This window comes from Limulus polyphemus, unplaced genomic scaffold, assembly GCF_000517525.1.
Source record: "Limulus polyphemus unplaced genomic scaffold, Limulus_polyphemus-2.1.2 Scaffold4921, whole genome shotgun sequence".
In the NCBI taxonomy this organism is placed as follows: Eukaryota; Metazoa; Arthropoda; class Merostomata; order Xiphosura; family Limulidae; genus Limulus; species Limulus polyphemus.
The window spans coordinates 169-15,847 of NW_013670531.1; the positions used below are offsets into that span (position 1 = coordinate 169).

The 15,679-nt window shown below is 31.0% G+C and overlaps 1 protein-coding gene across 1 annotated transcript in view; it reads left to right on the forward strand.

Moving 5' to 3' along the window:
• Positions 1 to 3,061: 3,061 nt before the first annotated feature.
• The window catches only part of LOC111088982 (lachesin-like), a 61,098-nt gene continuing 48,480 nt past the window's right edge, over positions 3,062 to 15,679 (forward strand). The window contains exon 1 of the mRNA XM_022400483.1: positions 3,062 to 3,143. Coding sequence (XP_022256191.1) covers positions 3,095 to 3,143 — 49 coding nt within the window. The 5' untranslated portion in view covers positions 3,062 to 3,094. The remainder of the gene's footprint in view (positions 3,144 to 15,679) is intronic.

The window sequence follows — 15,679 nt, forward strand, 5'->3', positions numbered from 1 at the left end:
ATATATATACATATATGTAAAATAAGCATTAAAGAGATTTTGGTATAATTCCCATTGTCAGTCCTTATTTACTCTAGATATCGTTCATGTTTTAAATCGTTTTTTTTAATGTAATTCCTCAAATTATTGTTAGTCAGTCAACTCTTAATATAACACTTATTCTGTATAAACACTTTCAGGTTGTAGATCTATCATTTGTAACAATTAATATGTCAGTTTATCGATCATATATTAACATAATAGGGTTGATGTAAACAGCTTTATGTATGTGATGTTTTTTAACTCACAGACGGTAACAACAGCTACGATGTGAAGAACAATTAACTGTACTAACGTATCGTGACATAACGCAAAAATCGCTGAATTAATTTACTTAATCCATATTATCATAACTTAAGCATTTTAGCTTTTATTGGGCCATATTATTACATAAGATGTATATCGTGAGTTGAACTTTCACGAGAAATAATTACACAATTCTGGATACGAGAAACAACATCAGCTTATGATATTATAAGTGGGAGAAACTGTCAGGGTGTCCAAAGCACAAAAACCATTATTGTCACCAGCAAATGAGATCGGACTTCCCTTTTATGCTTTCCTTCTTTCATGCTTCATCATCTTTCCTACGACGATGCAACCTGGAAAATGACCAAAATGGGCACCAAAAACAAGATCTATATGCAATAGCCTGCGATTTTATCGTTTGGCGAGCCTAGTCCATAAACCCGGAAATCAGCTAGTTGGCTCGGAACAGGAACTGAATCTACTCACAATCCAAATGTACCAGCAGAGACTAATACCATCAACCGACAAACCGAATTCCACCTACTATATCATGAAAACCCCAGTCGTAATCTTTTTTTTTATTTTTGTAGATATTTAGTGATGAACTTCCAGATGACTTCACGAGTCGAATAAAACTTGTAAGTAAATAATTGAATATTTGAGATTTGCCTCTCATTTCCACTAATTCCATTTTCGTTCACAGTTTTAGATAATGTATATCTGATAATATTCCGTTATATATTGTATTTCTACTGAAAAGACTCAAACTTTTATTGTTGTTTTTTTTTTAAAGAAACGTTTACAATGTTTGGAACACGATATGGAGAGTGTTCTATTATCTATGTCTTATGTTCCATAATCGGAAATACTGTGTTATTATAAAAGCTGAACTTAATTTAACTGACACATAAGGTCAGTCGTACTACACCTTAGGAAAACAAAAAAAAAAAGTCTACCTTTTTTTGCCCCTATAATCAGGCTTCCTTAAAAAGAAACATAACATTCGGGACTAATTTCAGTTTTCAAGAGCTCCGAATAAAGCTTATGGAGGGATACAATATAACATTTTTGTACATCCTTTTTTTCCAGATATCATGTTAACATAAATAAACTTCTGTAAACAACATGGCTTATTGGACCTTGTATTTCATTCACCTATATCGTTAGAATAATTAATATGACTTCTGAGTTATTACACGTTAAAGTAAGCTGCAACAATACTGATTGAACAGCAACTTGAAACACTCATTGTTAACTCTAGAGTATAATCATAAGATTTAGTAAGCTGCAAGAATATTGATCGAACAGCAACTTGAAACAGTCATTGTTAACTCTAGAGTATAATCATAAGATTTAGTAAGCTGCAAGAATATTGATCGAACAGCAACTTGAAATAGTCATTGTTAACTCTAGAGTATAATCATAAGATTTAGTAAGCTGCAAGAATACTGATCGAACAGCAACTTGAAACAGTAATTGTTAACTCTAGAGTATAAACATAAGATTTAGTAAGCTGCAAGAATACTGATCGAACAGCAACTTGAAACAGTCATTGTTAACTTTAGAGTATAACATAAGATTTAGTAAGCTGCAAGAATACTGATCGAACAGCAACTTGAAACAGTCATTGTTAACTCTAGAGTATAACATAAGATTTAGTAAGCTGCAAGAATACTGATCGAACAGCAACTTGAAACAGTCATTGTTAACTCTAGAGTATAATCATAAGATTTAATTAGGTTGATAGTGTTGTACAATTAATGTGAGATAGTGAACTATACTTTTATTTTGATACGGTTTTGATTACCATTCATTTATGAGTTTTTCTATCGTTTAGTTAAACTATGAATTTTTAATTATATCTAAGCGCTAACTCACCTTCTAGATAGAACACGTTGATTTTTAGTATGCATGTATTATGAAACTGACACAGGTTCCCCCTAACGGTAATGTACAGATATTAATATTCTGAGAGCTTATGTAGATTTATGGTAATAACTAGTGACATGAGATGCAACCTCGTGTCCTAACCACTAAATGAAAAACTCTTTCTTGATCTTAAACGAGTTAGTTAAAAATAATTATTGTTATTCTCTGTGAATTAGATTTTTTTTATTCTGTTTTCTTTTCCTAATTCCTTTTATATCTATTGAAATTAATCGAATTGATATTTATGGTGTATTAGTTATTAATATTTGTACTTGGTTCTGGCTAAGTACGGGCTTACTAATTGTTGTTCTTTTTTGTAAGTGATTAAATCTGTCTCCTAGTTGTTTGAAAGTTTTATTTTGGATATCTGTTGTTATATTTTAATAAATTGTTTTCTTTTTTTACTCTAGCTGTAGCTGCGTTCTGGTTAGTCTGTTTTATTACATTTTGAATCGATTCACTAATTAAACTACTACGAAGAAGATGATATTCTCCAGAAATGGTAAATCATGAAACCCACTTACAAACCCAATGAATATATAGGAACTGGAGCACGTGACCGAGTCTACCAATGAGAGACTGGAATTACACAACAAAATGAAAGTGCTTAAAGCTAGCTCTCTGCTATCACACCTGGACAACACAGACTTCACCTGGCGGATCGATGAATGAACCAACATTTACAAGAGTAGTCGATTTTCTAAAAACGTTCTACTGTTTTATCTCGTGCTGAAGCTGTTATTGTTATACGTAACTTGACGTCATTGATCCGTAAACTGCTCTACAACCTTCGACAGGGAGGAAACACACGGTGAAACTTTCACTTTCAAAATCTACTTATATCATACAGAGTCCGTGACTGGCTTTAACATCTTGTATGTATGACTGGATATTGTTATCCTTTTTGGCAGCCCTGCAGGTTCTACGTAAGTCAACTAACACTCTCTATATGAATTATTTAAATCTTATATAATATCACATGCTTATTAACCCATTAAGTAAAGTTTTTATTCGATACTTTCGGAATGTAATTTAAATAGCGACAGTTAATAATAAGTTTTTAATTATGTTAGAACAAATTAAATGATGACATCATTCGCTAAAATAAAGGTGGGGAAATGCACGTTGGAACGTAAACATGTTTCATTAATATAAAGTTCTTTTGGTTTATTTTTAAGGTTAACATACTTCTGCAGGTTCACGAAAAACAACAGATAATGTAAATAATGAAATATATATTTAAGCTTCTAAGAAATGTAGAACTAACCAAATCTTTGTGGCTAACGTTTGTATTTGCGATATAAGAAAGCATGAAAGGTGTAAATTTTGTATGTTCGTGCATAACACGTGGAATTGTTTAAATGCCTGTTGAAATGAAATTAATCTTCTCAACACTGATAATATGATTTTTTTTATTTTTAGGTTTTCATATCCAACTAAGAACACATATCTAACTGAACTTTTGTGTTATGTACTAATTCAGGTGTTATATTTTAAGATATTACATACCATAAAACTCTAAAAAAATACAATTTTCTTCTAAAATACATAGGATCGAAACTTTTAATGTAATTAAGAACGATATAACAATTGTAAGAACAAATTAAAACAACTGGTTTCTCATTTATTATAAAAAATTTTAGTGTTATTTATTAACATTAGTAGAAGGAAGAATAAGGAATCAACCCATTTCATTTTAGTCTTTCATTTTTTGTTCTTACAGTCTGCCTTCAGTAGTTCTATCGTGTAAAAGGAATAACGAGGCAACCCATTTCCTTTTAGTCTTTCATTTTTGTTCTTACAGTCTGCCTTCAGTAGTTCTATCGTGTAAAAGGAATAACGAGTCAACCCATTTCCTTTTAGTCTTTCATTTTTGTTCTTACAGTCTGCCTTCAGTAGTTCTATCGTGTAACAGGAATAACGAGTCAACTCATTTCCTTTTAGTCTTTCATTTTTTGTTTCTACAGTCTGCCTTCCTATCGTGTAACAGGAATAACGAGTCAACCCAATTCCTTTTTAGTCTTTCATTTTTCGTTTTTATAGCCTGCCTTCAGTAGTCCTGTCGTGTAAAAGCAGTATGTTCTGAGACATTTTCAATACACATGATCCAAGTGCCTTTTCTAAGCTGGCAAAGTATGAATTTAATGAAATGCATTTTTCATAAAAAATACAGTGTTTAATGTATATTAGGCCTAATATTAATACCTTATGACCAATATATTTAATTAAGCTGTATAAATAATATAATAAATATAAAAAGTACATGTTTATGCCGTTCTTATGACTATCTTAGAAATAACTAACATTATATGATGATAATGAGTAAAATAATTAATTTTAGTCTTACTTGTAATATTTATTATAAGCTATTTATTAATTATTAAATTATCAAAAATTGTTAATATTCAACAAGGCTGGTTAATCATATTTCTTGATTAAATTAGCTACATTGTTGTTTAAGAATCATTAATCTTTTCATAGGTCATCGTTATTCTAAGGTTTTAAGTAAGTCATGTGTACTTTAAAATATAATCAAAAACACCTTAAGTGTGAAAAAAAGGTGCGGCCAAAAATGGATTCAGGGTACGACTTAAAGAAATGAAATCAAAATTGGCGGCTAAACACTCATAGTATTGGTGAGAATTTTACAGCAAATATTCATTCATTAGAGAGTTAACCTGCGTATTTTGTTTTACCCACCATCATGCCCCAAGTTGAACAAAAAATGCGGCCTGGCTAATTAATGAATGAATATTTGCTGTAAAATTCTCCCCAATCCACGCTGAATCCATTTTGGCCGCACCTTTTTCATACCTAAGATTTTTTTTATTAGATATCATGACGTTTTGTCAATACACACCAACAAACCACAGCCACTAAGAAAGTGACACTCGATAGTAATTGACATTAACCGGATTCTTTAATATATATATGGTAATATTTTCTCCTCTAAAACAGTGTTAATAACTTCCTTTATAGTAACGCCATGGAATATAGATTAACAGTTTCTTGTCATCACCAGTATGCACTTGGTACAGCTGTATCAAACAACGTTATTTACGCTAATTACTTATAATAATTATAATTATTATAATTATTATTAGCTAATATCACGTGACGCTAAACACTCTTTAATTAGGAGAATTTTATAATTCTATAAAATTTAGAAAATTTGTGCTTAAAAGTTGGCATATGAATAATGAATAATAACTGTCCACTCGTATGATTCTTTTCAAAATTTCAGCCTAGAAAAGTCTATACGATACTGGTATTTATTATATTACATGAAAATGTCTCATATTTGAAAATAACACGTCTAATGTGTAGACATTATTTTTTCAAAAAGTAAGAAAAAAAACAACAAAAGCTTAAAGTACTATTATGTTCTTTATTTCCGTCGTATTTCAAGTTTAATTATTTACAGGAAAAACACTCTCTATTTTAGATTTGTTTGTTTTTTGCAGAAAGTGGAAAGTCTTAAAGTTCTTAGCGTTTATACCAAGAGATTCAACACAGAAAGTGTTTCTTCTCTTAAAGTTATAAAACACCCTAAGTTAATTACTGTCAGTAAACTTAATGGTGTTCCAAAAACAAATGAAAGGTGGCAAATATTTAAAAAGAAGTTATCAAACTAAATGTTAAAAGTGATACTCCAGTAGAACTGTAACTTTCAAGTAAACAAGAGTATCACATGCTTATCTAATAAAGAGCTAATTGATGATTTTTATGCTTTTATAACAAATTTACTCCAAGGTTTATAACTTTCACAATTTAAGCTGTCATAAATTAGTTAGTGATGGAAGAATCTTCATAAATAAATAAATTTAGAAAAACAAATGTAGCTACTAACGTATTCAAATTAAAATTTTATAGAAAATAAGCTATGTGGTAAAAATGCATAAATCAGTCAAAATAAAATTATTATTGCATTTTGTATTTGAATAGAGTAAGACGCGAATTAATTTATAGATTTTAAACATAATACAAGACGTGAATTAATTTATAGATCTTAACCATAACACATTTCGTATTTGAATAGAGTAAGACGCGAATTAATTTATAGATCTTAACCATAATACATCTCGTATTTGAATAGAGTAAGACGCGAATTAATTTGTAGATCTTAACCATAATACATTTCGTATTTGAATAGAGTAAGACTCGAATTAATTTATAGATCTTAAACATAATACATCTCGTATTTGATTAGAGTAAGACGCGAATTGATTTATAGATCTTAAACATAATACATCTCGTATTTGATTAGAGTAAGACGCGAATTAATTTGTAGATCTTAAACATAATACATTTCGTATTTGAATAGAGTAAGACGCGAATTAATTTATAGATCTTAAACATAATACATCTCGTATTTGATTAGAGTAAGACGCGAATTAATTTATAGATCTTAAACATAATACATTTCTTATTTGAATAGAGTAAGACGCGAATTAATTTATAGATCTTAAATATAATACATTTCGTATTTGAATAGAATAAAACGCGAATTAATTTATAGATCTTAAACATAATACGTTTCGTATTTGAGTAACATAGGGTGTGAATTATTAAGGTTTGTTTGGCCTTAATACTTGCACCCCCCCCCCAGTGGCACAGCGGTATGTCTGCGGACTTACAACTCTAGAAACTTGGTTTCGATACCCGTGGTGGACAAAGCACAGATAGCCCATTGTGCAGCTTTGTGCTTAACTTCAAACAAACTAGCGAGATGTTAGGAATTTGTTCAGTATTTAACATATATAAGTAAACATGTTCAAGTCTGCATGAAATTCCTGGAAGTAATGTGATTTGTGTTAGTGCATTGTTAAAAATCGTGTTCCAACATGAACGTGTAACTATTAACACAAGAACTTGATTGAATTTTTAGTTTCGTCCAAGTCGTTTTGTATTAATTCTTAAGTCTTACAGAAACAATCAGGCCGATAAGTATTTTGCCATTATCATGCTACTAAGTAAAGTCCAAGATGATCACACAGCGACGAATAAACTTTAACTATATAATAAAAAGCTGAAAAAGATGAAACTTAATATTTACTTTCTCTTGAATTTTTCATCAACTTGATTTTCTGAAAACTACTATGTTTAAGAGAATTAAAAGGAATTAGTTGTTGCAGGCTAATATTTTTTTTGCAGGCTAAGTTTTACAGGCTAATATTTCCAACGATTATTTTTGGAAAATATTTCATTCAGTTATTTAATGAATTTTTTAAACAACATTTCATGAATATTTCACCAACTTTGCTGAAGAGTATAGTTTCTTAAATATTTTAACGATATTTGAATCAGGGTAAATCTGTATTTTCAAATTTGTCTCATTAAACACGAAACACAAACTATTCTTTTTTCTAGTAACTTTGTGTTTCGGAAAAAAAATCTTTGTCCAGGAAACACGAAATTGATTGTTAAGCCATAACAATGAATTTTTGATCTTTGAATGAATTACATTTTCTGAAAGTTTTATGTTATTATCCAGTGTTTTGTTCATATTTTATTATTGTTTTGGTTTATTTTGTTCATATAAATATAAACACTTTTACTTTGCCTAATCAGTAAAATTACAGAACAATGCTTTATATAATTTTATTTTGCATAGGAAATTCACGACTGTTTGAATTTTTTTCTTTGTTCTGTTTATCATAATCTGTTTAAACCTTTGAACATTGTTAAGTATATCAGTCAATTTTAGAGGTTCTGATGTCAGAGGTTCTTCTGAAAGCTGTCACATTTATAAATTATGATTGAGGTACAGTTCGAAATTGTGTGCTTGAAAGACAGACAAAGAGTTTGTTTGTTTGTAAAACAAAGCTAAACAATGGGTTATCTGTGCTCTGCCCACCACGGGTAATCGTTGTAAGTGCTACTGGTGGACGAGACAAAGAGTTTGTTTGTTTGTAAAGTAAGCACAAAGCTAAACAATGGGTTATCTGTGCTCTGCCCACCACGGGTATCGTTGTAAGTGCCACTGGGGGGCGAGACAAAGAGAGCGAGTAAAACGTTATTCAGAATTATCAGTTATTTGGCTCTGAATCTGTTGTTAGATTTTCGGATGCTGATTTAATGAGTTAAGCTACCTTAGTCGTGTTGAAGACACCTGTTTATTATTATCTATTTGTTGACTAAAGATGGTGTAGAGGATGCTCCGTTTCATTTCATTTTATTATTAATTGCAATAAGATTAAAAACGTTTCCTTTAATACATTTACATGTATATTTAAATTTTATTTTACAAAATCCTCGAAACGGGTAAACTTGTAAAACACAAACAAAAACATAGGTTTTCCGATAGCTTTGTTTCTGTCATGTGCATTTTTTTTATATGTTAACTTTGCTATTTTTCTACTTTCAACATACTGTGAATGCTATAAAAAATCCGCTTTGCTAACTTTGCACGAGTATTAAAACTGAAGTAAATAGCCATGAATTTTAAAATCTGTGAAAGGCATCTTTGGGCACGTAGTAAGTGACGTTCAGTTTCTCAAACTCAGAAAAAAAGGTTATATATATTTCATCGCAACTAATTAAGTATATACTTACGCCCTTAAAGGTTAAAGTTCCTATTATATATTTCATTACAACTAATTAAGTATACACTTACGCCCTGAAAGGTTCAAGTTTACTATTATGTATTTCAGCACAACTAATTACGTATATACTTACGCACTGAAAGGTTCAAGTTACAATTATTATAATTTTTAAATTTATAAGTAAAGTATTAGGATTTTCCCTAGTAAAGTACGTGTAGAAATGTATTGTGAAACAACACAGATTACTTAATAAATGCAGAACAATTATTTCCAATACTTGTAGAGAATAACGCAATAATATTAAGGCGTCAAGAAATTAATGTCGCGTTTTGGAACACTTTCATTAACAACCTCCCAAAAAATGTACATCACGTATAATAATTAAACGAACCGCTTAAACGTCACGTTAGTGTAGCCTCTAATCCTCTATTGTGATGGCATACGACGAGACACACATTCGGCATGTTATGCTGTTTGAATATAAGAAGGGAAATAACGCCTCTGTAGCCACAAATAATATCAAAGCAGTTTATGGAAATGTTTTGAACGTTCGTAAGTGTCAACGATGGTTCAGCAAACTTCGTTCAGGTGACTTTAACCTTTTTATGTCTACATCTCATTTGTGTATGTTACATATGTATATATGCATATATAATGTTTATCTATTATGCTTAGAACTGATTAAATGTAACCAACATGTGTATGCCTAAAACCGATTATTATAATCATCACTACATATTTTATGTTTAGAACTGATTAAATGTAACCAACATGTGTTGCCTAAAACCGATTATTATAATGATCACTACATATTTTATGCTTAGAACTGATTAAATGTAACCAACATGTGTTACCTAAAACCGATTATTATAATCATCACTACATATTTTATGTTTAGAACTGATTAAATGTAACCAACATGTGTATGCCTAAAACCGATTATTATAATCATCACTACATATTTTATGTTTAGAACTGATTAAATGTAGCCAACATGTGTTGCCTAAAACCGATTATTATAATATCACTACATATTTTATGTTTAGAACTGATTAAATGTAGCCAACATGTGTTGCCTAAAACCGATTATTATAATCATCACTACATATTTTATGTTTAGGTAATAATTCAACCCAGTTCTGACCATGAGACAAAGGTAGCGATTAGTTTGTTTGAATTTCGCGAGGGCTATTGAGCTAGCTATCCCTAATTTAGCAGTGAAAGATTGGAAGAAAGGCAGCTAGTTATCATCATCCACCGCCAACTCTTGGGCTACTCTTTTACCAACGAACAGTGGGACTGACAATCACATTACAATGCCTCCACGGCTGAAGGGGCGAGCATGTTTGGTGGGACAGATTACGAACCTAGCCATGTAAAGCCTTGCTGATTAGAAACATGAAGACACTGACGTCAAAAGAACTACTACACGTGCTTTGTTACCAAGTCGTAAATTTATATGATTGTTATGAATGTTGTCTTATCCGTTATTTATTACCACGAACTGTAGATGAAACAGACTTACCTGATAACCATTAAAAACAGTTTAATTACAAAATTGTTATTTTGACTCCTCATTAACGTACTCCTACCTTTTTTGAAAGTAAGGAATAAATTACACACCTTGTGTTAATTATTACCAGCATGTTATTTCTGACATCTTCGAATTCTTTGTTCTTTGGGTTATTTCTACATTAATCTTTTATTTTGAGGGTACGTTGTTGTTGTTGTCTTTTGTTATTAAGCACAAAGGTACACAAAGGGCTATCTGTGCTTTACTCACCACGGATGTCGAAACCCGGTTTTCTATCACTATGTATCCGCAGACATACCACTGTCCCACGGTAGGGCCTTGTGGGTAGTGTATTTTTCAATATTGTCATGAAAGTAATTTCATTCGATTCACAAACAGTGTTTCAATTTCTATTTGTAAAAAAAAACCATAGCGAAACGATTTTACATCATACACACACACAAAGAGCTATGCGAAGTAAAATATATAACATAGATAACTAAAAGATTGAAGTATTGATGTTATACGAGTGTGATATTTCAAATGTTAACTACCATCGTCAGACATTTGAATTAACTACTTATTAATGATTATCAGTAATACCTTATAAATGTATCTGTGGGCGTCGTTGTATAACGTTTCCTCCATGTTGATAAACCAACACCTTTACAGTTATTTTACTGTTTGCTCTTGTTCAAGTAGTTTTAACGTTTCGATTCACGAAACGGTGTATAGTGTTCTTACTTTGTAAGGTCATGCATCTCCTAAAGTATAGGAAGTAGTTACGTACCTGTATATATATCCTCAACACTAATTTTACGATTTACTATCAAGAAGAGTCTGCTAAATAAAGTGAATAAGATATTGAATATCTTAGATTCAATAAAGTGAATAAGATATTGAATATCTTAGATTCAATAAAGTGAATAAGATATTGAATATCTTAGATTCAATAAAGTGAATAAGATATTGAATATCTTAGATTCATTTTATTTTCTTTCTTACGTAAATAATTTTAAAACATATTCATCGTCTCGAATAACTTTTTACATCTTTAAAGGAAAGACACCTAGTCCTATAAATGTAATAAATCGTTAAAGTTCGATTGCATTACCTATTTTTCTATTTATAATAAAATACTTTAGATGTATACGAAAGAACGGGCATAATATAATTAGCTTTGTTTATACAATTAATGGAACCAATAACACTATAATATTCAATCTATTCTTTAAAACTATATATGATAACCTGTTTTCCTTGTGAACTAAAATTCACATATTACAAGTAATTAAAGTTGATAAACTGACTCGTCACTTGATTAGGATTCCTAATATTGGATTTTATCACTTTCATTGATATACTATTATAGGCTCGTCGTACAATAAACTTTACAAAATTCGGGAATGTATGTTGTTCAATTGTAGTAACTGCTATGGTTTTTAGTTTGTTCACAGTGTCGGTAGAAGGTTAACGTAGCGATCCTACTGTTCAGGTTTATCCCATAAATGCTCAATTAAATTGAGATCAGGTGATCGTGCTGTCCAATTAAGATGATCGAAATTATTGTCATGCTTTTAAAATCATTCCCAGACTGTACGAGTAGTACATTATTTTATTGGAAGAATCTCTATCTGTAGGTAAACTACAAAGTTCAGGCTCACTCGTGATATTACGCGTTTTTCTTAAGAAATCAAACACCTTAATTCATTTCACAAGTATTATCACCACACCATTACAGCACCTCCAGAAACTTTCTCTATCAGAACAACACACACACACACACAGGATCAATAGTCTCGTGTGGTTTTAACCCTCACTTGTACTCGGGTTTCTGTCAATAGAGAAAAGGATGAAACTCCATCCATCAAACCACAAAATCCAGTTATTCATAGTCCAATAGTAAAAACCACAACATCCAGTTATTTATTGTTCAATAGTGAAAAGATGAAACACCACACGTCAGACCACTTCAAGTTATTCATTGTTCAATAGTGAAAAAGGTGTAACACCACCCATCAAACCACAACCTCCAATCATTCATTGTTCAATAGTGAAAAGATGAAACACCACACGTCAGACCACTTCAAGTTATTCATTGTTCAATAGTGAAAAAGGTGTAACACCACCCGTCAAACCACTTCAAGTTATTCATTGTTCAATAGTGAAAAATATGAAACATACATCAAACCACTTCAAGTTATTCATTGTTCAATTGTGAAAAAGGAATGAAACACTATACATCAAACCACTTCAAGTTATTCATTGTTCAATAATGAAAAAGAATGAAACAATATACATCAAACCACTTCAAGTTATTCATTGTTCAATAGTGAAAAGGATGAAACACTATTCATCAAACCACTTCAAGTTATTCATTGTTCAATAGTGAACAGGATGAAACATACATCAAACCACTTCAAGTTATTCATTGTTCAATAGTGAACAGGATGAAACATACATCAAAACACTTCAAGTTATTCATTGTTCAATAGTGAAAAGGATGAAACATACATCAAACCACTTCAAGTTATTCATTGTTCAATAGTGAAAAGGATGAAACATACATCAATGACCACAACTTTGGCCATTCATTGTCATAAGTTTGAACTCTACACTACTGAAGGAGTATTTTTATATTTTGACCTAAATTAAATGGTTTTCGTGCTGATTCTATGTTACCATCGTCAGTTTTGTTTTCATAATTTCCGTTGCATAGAACGTCTGATGACTCAGTGAATTTGGACTTAGTCTGACGTCTGTTCAGTTGTTTTTCCATTGTTCAGTTTCTAGCTACAAATAATCATAGTTTTTACTGGTGTCATATTTCCTTGTTAGTCTCTCGTAACTCATTTTCCCAAGGCAGACAGAGTGCAGGTATCTAGAAAAAACCAACCAACCAACCAAAATTTTCTATTTTATGACCATTCCAGACATTTTGATGACGAACGTCTTTGAGAAACCTGTTAAAGCAAGTCATTATGATAATAGTAATCCTGTTAAGAAGGAATGGCTTCTATTACGTCCCTTTCAATATCGGAAATAATTTATCATTGCCATTTACCGATTACCTTATAGATTAAATAAGACATGATTAAACCTCTGTATTTACATGACTCAACCATGACTCAACCACAGCCAAGGGAACGGGCTTGGAAAAATCAGCCTGTCATATCGCAAGATCAATATATTTTGTATATTATAAAGTGGTTTGTCAGTGCGTTGTATAATCTGTAGTCTTGATTTGCCTATTTCTACGTTATGTATTCCGAGAATAAATCAAGGAGAATCCAACAGTTCAACTTTCAAGACCTTAGGTACTATTAGCGATGTGAGAACGTTACTCACTAATGATACGTTATTGTTCTGTATCTGAAGTTAACTCTAAATTAGTACAGACTACAACGTTCCGCCACATAACGTCTTGTGTACGGTTATTATGTCTTTGTATAGATTATGAATTCTAGATTAAGCTTAAGTATTCAAAAAGGAAGAATTAACGTTAATACTTTTTGGAATTATTCGCATCTGTTCTCTTTCTTTATATATATAACATTTTAAATATCTTATATCGAATCCCCGTCGCACCAAACATGATCGCCCCTTTCAGCCGTGGGAGCGTTATAATGTGACGGTAAATCCCACTATTCGTTGGTAAAAGAGCAGCCAAAGAGTTGGCGGTGGGTGGTGATGACTAGCTGTTTTTCACTGTTAAATTAGGGATGGCTAGCGCAGATAGCCCTCGTGTAGCTTTGCGGGAAATTCCAAACTAACCAAACCATTAAAAAAACAACAGAAGCAATCAAACAGTAAAAACGTTTATTCCGTTCAAATGTTAGACATTTTATTTTTGCCATTTTTTGTTTTATTTTACTTTTTGGATTAAGGAAAGGGATAAAGGATCCAAACATGTTTTCAAATTTCGGAGTTTACATGTTAATCCTTTTCTCCGTTGAAGCTCTTTTGTTCCACTTTCTGAACACTAAACGTATTAGTTGTAATGCAGATTTAACACTGAACCACTGGGTGCTTAAATACGGATTGCCACTGAAATAATCTTTTTTTTTTTAATCCTAAAAGCTTACTAACGTTCCTTTACTTTAAGTCGATTAATGACTGACTCCCTTCCACCACCCCTCCTTCATTCCCCCCCCAAAAAAACAACAGAAGAACAAAGTATGAGAAAAACAAACAACAACAGAAGAACAAAGTGTCAGAAAAACAAACAACAACAGAAGAACAAAGTATCACAAAAACAAAAACAACAGAAGAACAAAGTATCAGAAAACAAACAACAACAGAAGAACAAAGTATCAGAAAAATAAACAACAACAGAAGAACAAAGTATCAGAAAAACAAACAACAACAGAAGAACAAAGTATCAGAAAAATAAACAACAACAGAAGAACAAAGTATCAGAAAAACAAAAAACAACAGAAGAACAAAGTATCAGAAAAACAAACAACAACGGAAGAACAAAGTATCAGAATAAATTGCAAGAAAATACTAAATATTTTGCCAAGACAGATTTTTTTTTTAAAAGGCCTTGTGAAAACAATAATATTTCTTAGGTTTACAATCTTTAAATGAACAATATATTTTACTTAACGTAGTGAATCACTTTCCAAGACAAATGGATAGCTTTTACAAGTTTTCCTTTGCGTGACACATTATTTTATTACCCTCCACCGGAAAAGCTTGTTAGCTGCATAAAACTAAGTAGCCTGATAACTCAGTAAGATATCAATATTTTCTCAGTTAGCTAGTTAGTTAGTTAGTTAGCTAGCTAGTAAGTGATTTCATGGGCACATTAAATCATAGTAATATTAATAAAATACACATTCAAGCACAGCTTAACTAAAAGCATAAATAAACGTTTAAAGATCTCTAAAGAAAGATGAGATGGTCCCTAACGGGTATAAGTTATACTCATTATTAAGTTTAACTCTTTCATTGGAGTGTTAAGTTTATTATTGTTATATGTAAGTTATTGCTTCGGTTCAGTATATGGTAGTGTTAGGCTTAGACTTCCATAACTAAAGATTTTATATGGTGTATTGGTCTATATGCTTACGTTCAAAATAGGAGAAACATGTTAAAATTATTTAATAGGGCCTTAAAGGCCTTTACATATTAATTATTTTCAATGATTATAACAGGCTGTGGGGTTAATTATTAACAGTATGTGTTTACGTCATCATTATGTATTTATCATTCTCGTTGACTTAGAATAAGTTTAGACTAACGTGAGAGAAAGTAGCTAACATTAACCTTCACTTTATTTTAACTTTACGATAGTTAGATCATTTTATGAACTAGAGTCTCAAAAAAATTAAAATTATATCATATAAAATTATAACGTCGAAAACGAACATAATTTAAAGTACGATATATATATATATAT